We start from the raw sequence: 14,527 nt of genomic DNA, 5'->3' as shown, positions 1-14,527 counted from the left end.
TACTCTTAAACAAGAACAAAGCAAGAAATCTCACAGAACAATTGTGTGCCATCTAGTAACATACAAGAATGATTGGTTTCTGCTCTTTTTTTTAATTAAAATTATTATTCCCCATACATAGGTAGCAGTGGATTGGGGATCCATCCCACTGACTACCTCATAGTTTATCATATTAAGTGCACATTATTTTACAGGGAATAGTGGTTAACACTAGTACGAACTATTATATTACAATTATAAATTCATTAAAAATGTAATATTTGCTGCAAGAGAGAGAGATAAAAAAGAAGGTATATTTATTGTATCCATGTCTACATGTACACATATATGCATACGAACAACTATGACAGCTATGTACACATACACATACATGGAGTTTCTGCTCTTCATAAAACACATGTTTGTTGAAATGGATGTAATTTTATGCAATAAACTATTTAACACTGATGAAACTAAACTTTAACAAATGTAAACCTTCATCATACAAAGGAAAGAATGCTTCTCAAGAAATTGTCTGGTGGTTTGCACCACCAGCCAGTTTTCAACCATGGGTAAAAAGGAGTGTCAAAGCTTTATATAACACTGAAAGAAACAAAAATGGAAATAAAAAGCTTCATTCAGTGTTTTCTCTCAATGATCGTACATGGACATCATACAATATAAATACCGATTGTGGCTGATAGTATTGATACATTAGAATAATGGGGTATTTCCCAACATTTCAGAATAAATAAAAGTCAAGAAACAAGATTAAGACTGCATACATGATTGACTGGATATGCAGTTCTAGTAACTCTGTGTAATTATGGTTAATATTATTAGAGAGCAAAAGTGGAGGAAAATCTGTAGACACAAGCATTATAATTATCACAGTCTTCGCCCTTTATATTCTAACTGGCATTATCACTGAATTTTTATCAGATTTATATTCTTGACTTATAAGAGATAATGCAAAAATAAGAAATTATTTTCAATAACAGGTCCATCCCAGCAATGATTGAAATTTGTATTCTTGCTGTATTTATGTAGGTAGGTAGGCAGGCATGCATGCATGCATGCATGGATGGATGGATGTATGTGTGTATGTATGTATGTATGTATGTATGTTTGTAGATACAGCTAGAAAAAAGATCAACTCTTTTTCCTGCAGTCTTTGCGTACTTTAGGATGCATTATGTCAAGGTTATTTAAACAAATCTGTCATTTACATTTTGAAATTGAATCATAAATACTATAATGTACTATTTTTTTATATCAACAGAACAAATTAAGTCAAAATTTGGATCATTTTTGCTTCACATGAAATGATTATCATTTTTTCTCACACATAAAGTTGTACATAATTTTCACCGTCATTGTAAATCATATCCTATCGAGGATCTCCGACTGCTGTTAGGTGAACTGTTACGTGACACAATCGGAGATAGATATTTAGGACCTTCATCCACCTTCAGCCGTGATGTCACAGGCTCAATATGGGCATTTCTAAATGTTCTCGAATATCTGGTGTAGTGTGCTTCCTCACCAATACGAAGTGAGTTTCTGGCTTGGTCACGTGATATTTTCTTAATTTTCTTATCTCCCTCCAGGAATTCTCTAAATAAAAATGTACACAATTAGATTATTTAACCAAAACTGACCTTCAGAGCATCGTGATACTGTAGTCAAATAATGACATAATTGTACTAGTCCTAATTTTTATTGAATCCATTTGCTGAAATGGGTGTTAGTGTTTTTAGGTGTCTTAATAAAAACATTTTAAAAAAGACATGAACACACTTGATCATAACTCTGATGATGATGAAACATTACATGAAATATGATCTTATCTAAAGTTATAGTCTTATTTTAGCATGATTAACCTTAAGTAATTTGATGTCCTAAAAGTGTCGTGATTGACTCCATTCATAACTGCATTTATTTGAAGAACATTGGGCAGTTTATACATTTTATTTTGTCATTCTCTTCAGGACAAGCATTTAGAATTCCCCCAAGTCTTCTATGTTTATTTTCCTCCTATTTATTTATTTTCATTGTCGTAGGTGGATTCCAGATACTTCATTACATCATTTTTGATGACTTCTCTGTACTCTTTGTAACATACAGTATTTGATGTTAACGATCAAACTATTTTATCATACATTACCCACCCAAGGTCAATGGTCCCATCTTTATCCTTGTCCATGAATTTCATGATGCGGTCAATCACCATCTGTGTAACAGGTATGCCAGCCTCCTGAAAGGAAAAGGCATATTTTACCTCCCAAAATTTGTATGTGCACTCAAATGAATCCACAGTATCTTCTCATGCTTAAGTTGAACACATAAACTTTACATTAACTACCGTAATAATAAATTTTAAAAAGTATAAAATGGGAAGATTCTGAAATATTTTTGTTTTAAATTTCTATTTGTACCTAGCTACTCTGAATTGCACAGTTGCTGTTGCTGTGGTTATTGTTAATAATACAAAGTTATCACCTAGAAACTCGTATATTACAAGACTGCTCTAGTGGCCTAATGGTTAGAGTGTTCACATCGGAGGTTGCAGGTTTGAACCCCAGCCAAGTCATACCAAAGATTTACATAAATGCTACTAACAGCTGCCTCACTAGGTACTCAGAATTAAGAGGCTTGTGCTAGGACTGGTTGGCCTGGTTTCAGGTTAATGTGACTGGGTGGAACATCATGCTACATGTCTGCAGCATGATGCCCCAGTGCTAGACTCACTATAAACTGCCACACTGTAGACATCATAGCAATATGACTGAAAAATTGTTAAAGCTACATTAAAAATCCAAATCACACACACACACACATTACACTGTATGTGTAATACTTAATTGAACTAGTTGCTCTCAGCAATTGTCAACCCAAATAAAACATGAGCGTTATCACCAGTGAGATGTGCCAGTGCCAGTGTAACATTTCTGGAAGAGAAAGGAATATAGTTTATTTTTACCTCGGAGTACTTTGATGAAGCCAACATCATACAGCCCTGAGATAATTAAAATTTGACCTGTATCTTGGATATCTTGTTAGCCATAACCTGAACACTGGTACAGAAGCTCAGAATTAACTAGGATTAATATAGTGATAACAAATTTAGTAATCAGATTTTTCCTTAAAATTGTTCAACTATGATGTCATTGCAAAGGCAGATGAATCATTCAATGCAGTAACAAAGTAATCAAATATATAGAGACAACAAAAAATGTTAGTAGTGTGTGTAAAGCAATACATAGAACAAGATATAACTGTATTAAAGAGATGACAAATACAGTATGTGCATGCTTAACATTCTATCTTTTTCCTCTGTCCATGTGGGTTTCAGTCTTGACCAATGTAGGTATGTGAGGAAGATTGTTAGTAGCTTTCAATGGGTCAGTGATGCTCCTTGGGGTTTCCTGGGCACTTCCTGCACTAAATATACAGGCTGCCATGTATGGTCTATCAATGTGCTAAATTGCATAAAAAATTATAAAAGGTCATAATCACTGCCTTTTTCATTGCAAATTTTGATAAATCCATTTACAGTTGATCATCAGTCATTTTTGCATTTTAGACTGTAGCATATATGGTGAGAATTTTGGCATATGAGGTGGTGAATTTGTATTATTAACAGTCGATCAAGTCTCAGCAACATAGTAGCTGTGTGTAAATCAATACTTACAAGTAATTATCACATTATACTGTACATGCTATGAACTTTCTTGGCACAGAAGAAAACCCACAACTGTTTACAATACATTAACATCATTTGTACAGTCCATAATACATGTATCTTCATATAAGGATGCTTTTTGTCAACATTAGTCAAATTCTGTTAAGCATTTTTTACATTGTATTGAATATTTTTTGAGATGTTGTCGCTGTATAGTTTTACTATAATATGTAATGGTACATATATTTAACGACAAATAGTTTCTTTTGTGGAAACTTTAAAGGCCTTCATGCCACAATGCTTTCTCTCAAATTTGGTCTAATTCTGTTAAGTAGTTTCTTGAGAATCACTCATAAGACCATTCTGCATTAAGTAGTGCTAGTCATATTGAATGCAAAAACTGCATCACTTGTACAAATGTAAAAGGACTTCAAGAAACTTTCTTTTAAATTTGGTCAAATTCTCATTTGTGATTTTAGAAAACATTTTTTTAAATTATTATTTTTATTTTTTAATGACAGTGGCAATATTTGATGATGGATCTGCATCCATTGCCCAAATTTGAAAGGTATTTTTGCCAGAAAGCTCTTTGTAATTTTTTTTACAGATTTTGCTTTGCTGATATTGAGAAAAAATCTTTGTAAGGTTATTTAATTTGAGTAATAATGGTAGTTTTTACGAAGTTGGACTGATACAAGTTGGAACAGCATTCATGCCAGAATACCAAGCTGTCAAATTTAATTGAATTATTTTAGTAGTAGAGGGTGCTACTTTAGGGCTGCCTCCCACATTAGGTGCCCTCACGTTGAAAGGTATGTTTTATAGCAGTATAAAATGAGGAGATAGGAGTTTTGTAAACCTGTAAATTAAATAATGAGTGGGAGACCAGTGTTGAATGGGTCGAAGGTTTATAAGGCCAGATAGGAAATTAGCATGCAAAAATTAATGGCTGAAAGTTTATAGAGACAAAATAATCAAAAGTTTATGGGGACAAATTAAACAATTCACACGAGGTCCCATTTTTAAAGGCATATTTTTAATGTGTAGCATAAGGTGACAGTTTGCCCGCGAACTGAAATGTCATATTGCGACATGTTTTACATGAGTTTCACATTAGGAGTCTGTCTTTGTTTGCATCCGAAATTATCTACATTATCTTCCATTACCATTCTATTACCCACTTATAAAGTTAAAATCTACCCTATTTTACATTCATCCTCATAATTGTTACATATCAGTACCCATTCATCTACTGCGTACCACCTAGTTGTCTAATATCCCCACTGAGCCACTATCCACAACCAGTTATCTGTTATGAAAAAGAAGCTATCTATCAATGCCTAGTGATCTACTACCCAGAGCCCATTTATCTATCAATGCCTAGTGATCTACTACCCAGAGCCCATTTATTTAACTATCAATGCCTAGTGATCTACTACCCAGAACCCATTTATTTAACTATCAATGCATAGTGATCTACTACCCAGAGCCCATTTATCTATCAATGCCTAGTGATCTACTACCCAGAGCCCATTTATTTAACTATCAATGCCTAGTGATCTGCTACCCAGAACCCATTTATTTAACTATCAATGCCTAGTGATCTACTACCCAGAGCCCATTTATTTAACTGTCAATGCCTAGTGATCTACTACCTAGAGCCCATTTATTTAACTATCAATGCATAGTGATCTACTAGCCAGAGCCCATTTATCTACTATGATCCAACAAGCAGTTATATATCATCAGCACCCAAACAAAAATACTATACTCAGAGATACTATCCATTAACCAGTTATAAACTATCCACCAACTAGTTATCTATTATATATGAACCAATTATCTACTATCAGCATCCAGTTATCAATGATTCAGTAATGAACCATCCACGGATCTACTATCAACACCAAGTTATTTACTATCCACCAACCTGTTATCTACTGTCATCCTACAAAATATATATTATCCATGAATCAGTGATCCCTTAACAAAAATATGTTCATATCCCCACTACTCAATGATCCCTCTTCTAAATAAAAGTAAACAAAATCAACCTTCGTTATCCATCTTATACATAAAGTTAAAAAATCTTTTTCTATCAATAATGTCTTTAACTTCCTATTTGAAAAATACCACCCCACTATATTTACGAGTTATTATAAAGGTTATGTTTAGAATTAGGGCTGTTAGTTTTACTTAGAAGGGATTTGTATGATTTGTGGTCTGTTGAGTAAGGTTTACTCTATTGGGTTGCAGTGGAGTTATTGATGGTATTTTTGTTTTATGAAATAGGAGGGTATAATAGGCATACTATAAAGGGAGATCACTAAAAACCTTATATATGAGGTTAGATGTTTCTTTTTTATTTTATGTAAATGAGGGATGATAGAGTGGAACGGGGGTAGGTACGTTATTTTTATTTAGTAAGAATATATAACCGATTTATGGATAGTAAATACTAGGTTGGTGGATTGTCTGGTAGATAGCAGACAGTTGAGTGCTGAGTAGTAGATAAATGGATGGGTATAGTGGCTAATTGTTTAGTGGATAGTAGGTAACTGGTTGATGGATATAATATAATTGGGTGTTGGGCAGTAGATAACTTGTTGTGGATAGTATATATCTGGTTGGTAGATAGAAGCCCAATATGGTAGTTTCTTTGGAATTTGATAATACATGATTCGGTGCTGCAAAGTAGATAAATGGGCTCTGGATAGTAGATCACTGGGCGTTGATAATATATAATTTGTTTTTAATAGTAGAGAATTGATTAGCGGATAGTAGAAAAAAGGAAGTCGCAATAATGAAACCACGCAGAAATATCCACATATATGGTACCTTAAATAATAGATACAATTCATCTCGTGTCAGGCAGTCATTGTTGTCCTTGTTGATTTTGTGGAAAAAGTCCTGTGCCCTGTTCTTTTCCTTCAAGAGGTACAGGAGACGAAGAGGTTCAATGTTGTATGCGTTCCGTGTAGTAACATCCTTCAATAGTTCGTTTCTATTTTTGCCAGAAACTGGCAAAGACATTTCGTACGTAACTTGGAAATGGCGCTCACTCTGAATAGACTTGAGTATTCCGTCGAAATCTCGATCAACAACAATGCCCTGTGGTGGGAAAAATGTTGAAGCAGTTTTACTGTACACGTTTATAAAGACAAACTAACTGGTGGTCGCGAAATAAATCATATAAAGAAGATAAACAATGGATTTGAAGGACATACGTACATACATACATACATACATACATACATACATACATACATACATATGCATCTTTTTACACAAATATTATTCACGGTTTATCATCGTTTACTTCGTTTTTTGATTTACGTTGGGACACTATTTGTCATCTACTAATAATGTATACAGATCCCAAATGTTAAACACTGCCGTGTGCGTTATGAACGTATGTGAACTGTAAATAAACTTTCGCGTATTACAAATTAGATTACATAAGGGATCAACTTTAGGGTAGCTATTACACCATCGAAGTTTAAACTATGAGCAAAAATGTTCTTTTTGACTATCACATATTTGGTCACAATTCATAACAGCAGCTAACTTGAAATGTAGACTGTACCTAGACGAGCTATACACCTGAACGTTACATTAATTTTGTCTTTTCACATTGAACTTCGACTTTCTAGGCATATTCTTACATGGTAGCTCTTTGAAACGTAATTGTCAAGTTTATTGTACAAACCTCCATGATCAGCTGTTCCAATGCCATCGTTGGCGACTTTTTGATTCCTTCGAGTAGAATAGAAACAAATGGAGGCGTCATGGGATTTCTGCTGAGCTGTATTAATATTATTATTATTATTACTTCATGGTCTTAAAAAGCTGATAGGAAAGTGAGAAGCAACAAACTTTGTAAAGTTCAACAAATAATTTATTCCCTAGAATACAAAGTGAAAATATGAAAATAACTTATGGTATTGCGAATTAATTCCCAAATAACCATACAAATACTAACACATGTCATAATGAATAAAGGTCTGGAAAAACTTAAGTGGTATTTTGACTAATTTCCAATGCTGAAGTTGTTGATATGCCTAAAGTGTCCGGGAGTCTTGAATGTACTAATGTAACGATGGACTGAATTGTAATGATGTGCCAAGCGTTTTGATGAATAACAGTAATATAATCCAAGGTTTCCATGTTTGAATTCACTCTCATTCCAAGTTAATGTCTCTTTCCAAGAATATTATTGAACACTCTGTATTGCCAAAGAAGAATGATTTGAATTAAATCATTTCAGCCCAAATCAAACCACGAACACAACAAATGATTCTGTCTCAAAACTCGTTGTATCATTAATAAATAGTTTTCCCAGTAAACAGTTTTATAAAACCCTCTACCTGACCTAGGTCACAATTAACATTTTCTAAAAAGAAAACTACTAATTAATAGAAACTTCCATCCTAGAAGATTATGCTACTTAAATTATAATAATATGGTAAACACGACGTCATTGACTTGGCGTAAGATAAATATCTTTACTTCTGTTGATAATGGTCGTTATATTGTAATAACTTTGGAGTATGCGCATTTGGTTATTGTGCCCGTTTTAAGGAATTCTTAGATTTTTGTGATTACTTATCTGATTATTGGAATTCGGTGAAGTAGAGATATTCGTATGCCCGAAATAATTAGCCAGTTACTAGGAACAAACGTCACGGAGTAAAGTGTTAGTGAGTTTCCATGATGCCATGGTTCACTAGTAGTGAATTCAGGTCCAAACGGAAATAGTGTCCATTTAATAATAAAGTCCCTACTAAAATCTGGTGGTGTACATTTGTTGTGTGACTGCAATGACAGGTAAATTACACAATGAAATCGATAAGAAGGGACTCGGCAGATACCGTTTATGTCGCCATGGTGGCAAATGTAGTGCAGTTATACAGGCGAAATGTGCCTGGAAACCATGGGTTGACTTGCCTAGGGTGGCGTAGTTAAAATAGTTCCCTGTGTTAAGGGACAGTTGCATAGTTTATACGGCGAGAATTGCTGGCGGTACGGAAAAGTAGCGAAGAGAGGCCGTGCGGTTGGTGGATATTGGGCAGGTTGTGAGATCTGTGGTCTTGCCTTGATTAGAGTAAAATTTATGATTAGAATGAACACGTCGGGCTTTCTAATTTACAACTGAAGTTGCATGGAAGTCTTTGGAAATTTGGGGTAAACTTATGACTTCTAGCGAGAATGACACCGGGGTTTTGACATCGCTCGGCCAAGTAAAGACCCCTGGCTTGTAACAATATCAAACCCACAATCATATAGAAAGATGTCAGATGCATTCCATTTTCAGTTTCTTTTTTTAGTGGCAATAGATAGAAAAGATTTCAGATGCATTCCATTTTCAGGTTGTTTTTTTTAGTGGCAATAGATGGAACAGAATTGAAATTAAAGCCTGACCATAATTATTTGATAAATTGAACTAACATTATAACAGAGATCACAACAGCCCATTTTACACTCGAGACATTTTGCTATTCCGAGTCCATGCATGCAAGTTTGTTCTCAATAGGGATACTGAAATAAGAGCTGCATCCCGAGAAAAGAATGGAGACGGATTGACTGAGAAAGTAAATCCTATATCCTAGTTATCAATATAGGAAAACTACTAAGTAATTACATGCAGAATTTTTAAGGTCTTGTTGTGAGTGAGTCCCCGCATCAGTTCGAGGACAGCCGGTGGATGTATACGGTTGGAAGAGAGATCTAAATCTTCCAGCACTATGTTCCGAGCCAAAGCATCGGCTATTGCTACGCATCCTTCAAAGGCAAAGCCATTCCAAGACAAATTGATCCTTTTCAAACTGCGGTTTTTCTGTAAAAGTGGATTTGAGATAAATCAAAATTCTTGTTCAATCTCATGTATTTCTTTCGATGAAAACGTATGGAAAATATTTTTCAACATTTCATCTATCGAGAAACATTTAAAAATATTTATATTTATTTATTTATCTACCAGGAAAATTGACGATGTCAACTATTCAAATAGTTAATTTAGGTGGGTGTGTTGATGCTCATTTTCATTTTGTTACGTTTTAGATGAGCAAAGAAGCATAAACGATTACTTCAACATACGAAAACAAGAAATCTGTCAGTAAACTCTACACAAAAATCTGCTAAATAATATGTTTTCAAATAAAATAACATTTCTGTTTCGTAGTCGACCAGCACACACACACCTGCCCACACATATGTATGTATACAGGCCAATGAGAACATTAATTTCAACCTGTTAACACTAGAACTGAGAAACAGAGAGAGCATGAAATAACTGGAAAAAGAGGAAAATTATAACAAACAAACATTACAAGTTTGAAGCTTAATAAACACTTTCTCCCTTCTAAAGTGACACAACATGATTGAAAAGAACTGCATCCAATTTTTGTCATATTGCAAGATATCAATTTTATATGAGAAAACAAAATAATCTTTGATCTGGCCTCTAATCCCCTGGCGAGTCCGACGGCTCCTTGTTGTCTCAGATGATTCCAGGAGAGCTCCAACTCTTCAAGTGTATCATTCATTCCTGAAGAAAATGTAAAATACATGCTTTTTGTCACTATGTCTATCAGTCTAATTCAAATGCATGCTTGCTGTCACTGATTGGAACTGTCTAATTAAAATCGAGATCGCAGACATAACGGAGAATGGATAAAATTGCATGTTCTGGTAACCTTTGGAATTGTGTCCGATGATATAATTTTTAATAGCGTATCAGATAAAGCATTCCATTTCGTGTTAAGGAAAGTGGTCCTTGGTAACGATATATTCGAATGATGTTTGTAATTTTCAGCATTATGGAAACGCCGCAGAATAGCCGGCAAGTAAGCGCCGAGTTGTTTGGTGATTACTGCATCATTTTGTATATTATCCGTACGCGACTAGCTTGGCAGACACGTATGTATTTTGAGAGTATAGCAAAATAGTTGCAAACATTTGGCCCCTTTGCTTTGTTGTAACGACTTGCTAAAATCTATCCATCTAATATATGTCTGGCATGTAATTTTTAAATTTTAACGAAATAGAATTCTTCGTGAATATGTGTTAACGTGTGCTTTTGCAAAACGTACAATTTTCTTTTTCATACTCACTGGAACATTCCTATTGCCAAATTGTTTTTTCTTATATGCATAGGATTTGCACGTTGTCAAGCGCTTCAGTTTCGGAGTTAAGTATATTTCTGCAAGTAGTCTTCAATCCCTTATTGCCTAACGATCGGAATATAGCTGACAGAAATGGCAGAGCGATATTCAAATCGATTGCCTAAGTGAAGCTGGTCGGTTTTTAAAAGCACTGTTACGTTCGTAGTTGGGTCGTAAGCTGAATTTTGATTCTTCATTGAAAAGGTTAACATAACATGGCATCGTATCGTTGTCTTTCAGATCTATTTATCGATAAAAATAGATCTTGATTTTAATCAGATTACTGATCACGTCGAAAGCTCTTTCAGAAAGGTTAACGGTAGTCTACAACTATATATATATATATATATATATATATATATATATATATATATATATATATATATATATATATATATATATATATATATTTAACACACCTTGTAAATGTGATTAGTTTGTTACAGATACATATAAGGTATTATCTACCTATAGCTCTTCCAATATTTCTTCCCGCTGCTTCTCTGAACTGGTTATGATTCAAATATAGGCATTTTAAAGTTTTATTCTTCTGTAAAAAATATGAAAAGAATCAAGATAAATACTCAGAGAAAAGAAACATGAGAAATACGCAGCCTATGTAATTTCAAAATATGTAAGAAATACGTTCAGGCATGTATATCAGAAGATCCTGAAACAATTGAAAATAAGTTGTCAGAAACAAACAAATTAAAGAATCAATTAATAGATAAAACGAACAAAGTAAACCTCATGTGTGTATTCATAGTACACATGTTTGTTTGTTTGATTGAAAACAGCGTAATGGCTAACATTCTTCTTATCTCTCTAGCTTCATCACAGTTTGACACAAGTGGATGTTAGTGGTCACCAGAGAGAGGTTTTGGTGTTTCATTCGGATTTTCTGGTTATTTATTCTTCGACACTATAAGTCAATTAGTGAAGCTGTGATGAGTATTTATATTTTTTTGGTATAAACGTTAGTACTAGTTAGGTATTAAAAATATACCAGATGAATTCAGTCTCAAATAAGGTTAATAATGAAAGAAATTAAAAACGTACCGTGATTATCTCGGTAAGAACCATTCCATCACTGTCTGTGAACTTGTTACCTATAATGGGAGGGATAATCTAGGAGTAAGACGGGGAAAATAATGTTACCTTGACGAAAACTAATACTTCTGTACGTTTCACTGAGATAAACATTAGCAGCGAGTTAAAAGTCTACATACAAGAATGTGTATTGATCTAGAATGGTCATTTAAACGTATTAAGACATTCTCACTTTTATTTATTCTCTCTCTCTCTCTCTCTCTCTCTGACCTAATCATTGATTTTTTAATATTCTGTAAACAACTAATACATAACTAATATTTTCTCAGGGAGCATCGGTTTAATACTGGGATCATTCTTAATAGAAGTCAACGTTTATCTTGGCCTGAAGCAAGAACATCGTGTTTACTTTATATTTATAATTTTAGAAACATACATTTCAAGTGCGCTGGATCCAGCAAGGGATCACGTGTGTCAGGGATTGATTAAGATAAATGCAATAAACTGACAACGAAAAGTGCGAAACTAGTATCTATGTAGCATGAGCGCTTTCGACTCTTAATAAGTCTTTTACTAAAAAGGCAAATACAAAACATAGACAAGACAAACAAATAAAACAGAAAAATGGTTATGTTTGCGAAACTTTACATGGTTGTTTGTACAGAAATTGAACCTTTTAACTCTATTATGTGTCAACTAGCCTGTCTCAGCCTGCCGCCAATACTGGAAAACACCCGCATTGACCTAGAAACCGATGAGCCATAGCATCTGTCATTCTATGCAAACCTATGCAAGCGCAGGCCATATCCCGGACACTTCATTGCCATAGTAGTCATCGGCCATCAAGCAAACACAGAGAACCATTTAAAAGAAAACGTGTTGGCTGCAAAAGACAACTCCATATGTGCACGGCTGTCCCTCTAGTGTTCTCTGGGTGTTAGTTGTCAGTGTATTGCATATATTCATATAATGTTAATTGTGACGTGAGGTCAGGTAGAGGATCTTATTACTGGATAAAGTTGTTTATTCGTGCTTTAAATTCTGGGCAAATTCAATTGTATTATTGTTGTATCCAGTACATCATTCGGGCTGGAATTTATTTATTCAAGTTAATTAAGTCAAGTGGGTCTTCCCTGAAGTACAAAGTGCTCAAATATAACATTCTTGGAGATAGAGATCTGGGTTCATACTGAAATTCAAATAAGGTTATATTCTTACTTATCATTGTGATTCAACATAGACTATTGACATATCACTACGACGCAGGCCACCATATGTACATCAACACATACAGCTTTGGGTTTAATTTAGAATTTACCACTAACGTTTGGTGAGCACTATTAACCTTTAAGACTTGTGTTGGAACTTATTATATGATTATTTTAGGATTTATTTCGCAATACCAAAAGTTCTTTTTAGATTTTTCACTTTGTATTCTAGGGGAATAAATTACTTGTTGCATTAAACAAAATTTGTTGCTTCTCAAACTTTTCTATTACTTATTTTACGATCATAGAGTCGTAATATATATATATATATATATATATATATATATATATATATATATATATATATATATATATATATATATATATATATATATATATATATATATATATATAGTTAGTTAGTTAGTTAGTTAGTTATATTTTAAAACTATATTAGCTATATATATAGTTAGTTATATTTTAAAACTGTTTATTAGTTCTTTTTAAAAAAATTTTATTACATTGGATGCTGTGGACAATTGAACAATGTATCGAGTGGCTGATCATTTCCAAAATTAGTGACATTTTTGTAAACAACCTTTTTAAATAACTTGTTCTCAGAGTGAGGATCATTATCTTAAGCTGAGTGAAGAAAGATCATATACTAGTAACAGAAAACTGGGGGCTCGTCTTTGGGATAGAGATGTCTCTAAATTATTTAGGAAAACTTTATTTTTGAAATTAAAATTCACCTTGCTTTGAAATTTCCTCAGTTTCAGGAATTATTTAACATTTTAGAAATCTTTAGTAAAACCAACAAGCTTTTGCTATGTCATCTAAAGTGAACTTTTGTTTCAAATTCAACCAAAGAACAGTTAGACTCCCTGAATGAAAGATGAATTACTACAGCTTGCTAAAACGTATGATCTTTCTAAAGCAAAGCCTTCTTAATGAAGCAGGAAGTAAAAAATATTTTGGTCCAATATTTGGTGGAAAATAATTTTTGTGATAAAAGGGCTTTGGTTTTTATTAGTCCGTCTCTATTTGTCTGTATCTTACAAGTAATGGAAAGAAAATTAAACTACAAGAATGAAACTAAGTTAAAAAGCTCAAGCATCAGGAAAGGCGATTGCTGCTACAGAATAAGATAAAAGAAAAACAAATGTAAATGCAATTGTAGAATGAGGAAAGAGAGAAGATAATGCTATATCAAATGCAGAGATGAAGGGAAAATGAAGAAAGTAAATTTCAATAAATTAAAAGAATTAGAGCGAACAAATAAACTGCAGGATCCCACTTTACATACAAACTCAAGTTTTGATGTTATTAAGAATATTAGATTAGTACCCCCTTTTCGAGAAAATGAAGAAGATAAATATTTTTTTCATTTTGAAGACATTTGCTGAAAATTTGAAATGGGCAAGAGAAAATTGGATTATGTT

General features: G+C 33.5%; 1 protein-coding gene across 1 annotated transcript; it reads right to left on the bottom strand.

Moving 5' to 3' along the window:
* Positions 1 to 1,346: 1,346 nt before the first annotated feature.
* LOC149797791 (calcium-binding protein 2-like) lies at positions 1,347 to 7,475 on the bottom strand. The gene is made up of 4 exons (XM_089962762.1): positions 7,374 to 7,475; positions 6,503 to 6,775; positions 2,151 to 2,236; positions 1,347 to 1,596 (listed from the first exon to the last, which is right to left on the bottom strand). The coding sequence occupies exons 1-4, from the start codon at positions 7,452 to 7,454 to the stop codon at positions 1,353 to 1,355; spliced, it is 684 nt and encodes a 227-aa protein (XP_089818888.1). The 5' UTR covers positions 7,455 to 7,475; the 3' UTR covers positions 1,347 to 1,352.
* Between the last annotated feature and the right edge of the window lie 7,052 nt (positions 7,476 to 14,527).

The sequence above is a fragment of the Sinohyriopsis cumingii genome, chromosome 6 (genome assembly GCF_028554795.1).
Source record: "Sinohyriopsis cumingii isolate HCF-2022 chromosome 6, ASM2855479v2, whole genome shotgun sequence".
Taxonomy (NCBI): Eukaryota; Metazoa; Mollusca; class Bivalvia; order Unionida; family Unionidae; genus Sinohyriopsis; species Sinohyriopsis cumingii.
Note: the sequence above shows the minus strand (reverse complement) of the source record. Positions and strands in the feature narration are given on the sequence as shown.

Bases quoted from the DNA above. Each gene is read 5' to 3' on its own strand.
- LOC149797791 (XM_089962762.1), bottom strand. From the start codon at position 7,454: ATGACGCCTCCATTTGTTTCTATTCTACTCGAAGGAATCAAAAAGTCG. The intron at 2,237-6,502 runs GTACCATATATG...TTTTCCTTTCAG, and splicing joins AATTGTATCTATTATTTAAG to GAGGCTGGCATACCTGTTAC. The intron at 1,597-2,150 runs GTGGGTAATGTA...ATTTTTATTTAG, and splicing joins GATGGGACCATTGACCTTGG to AGAATTCCTGGAGGGAGATA.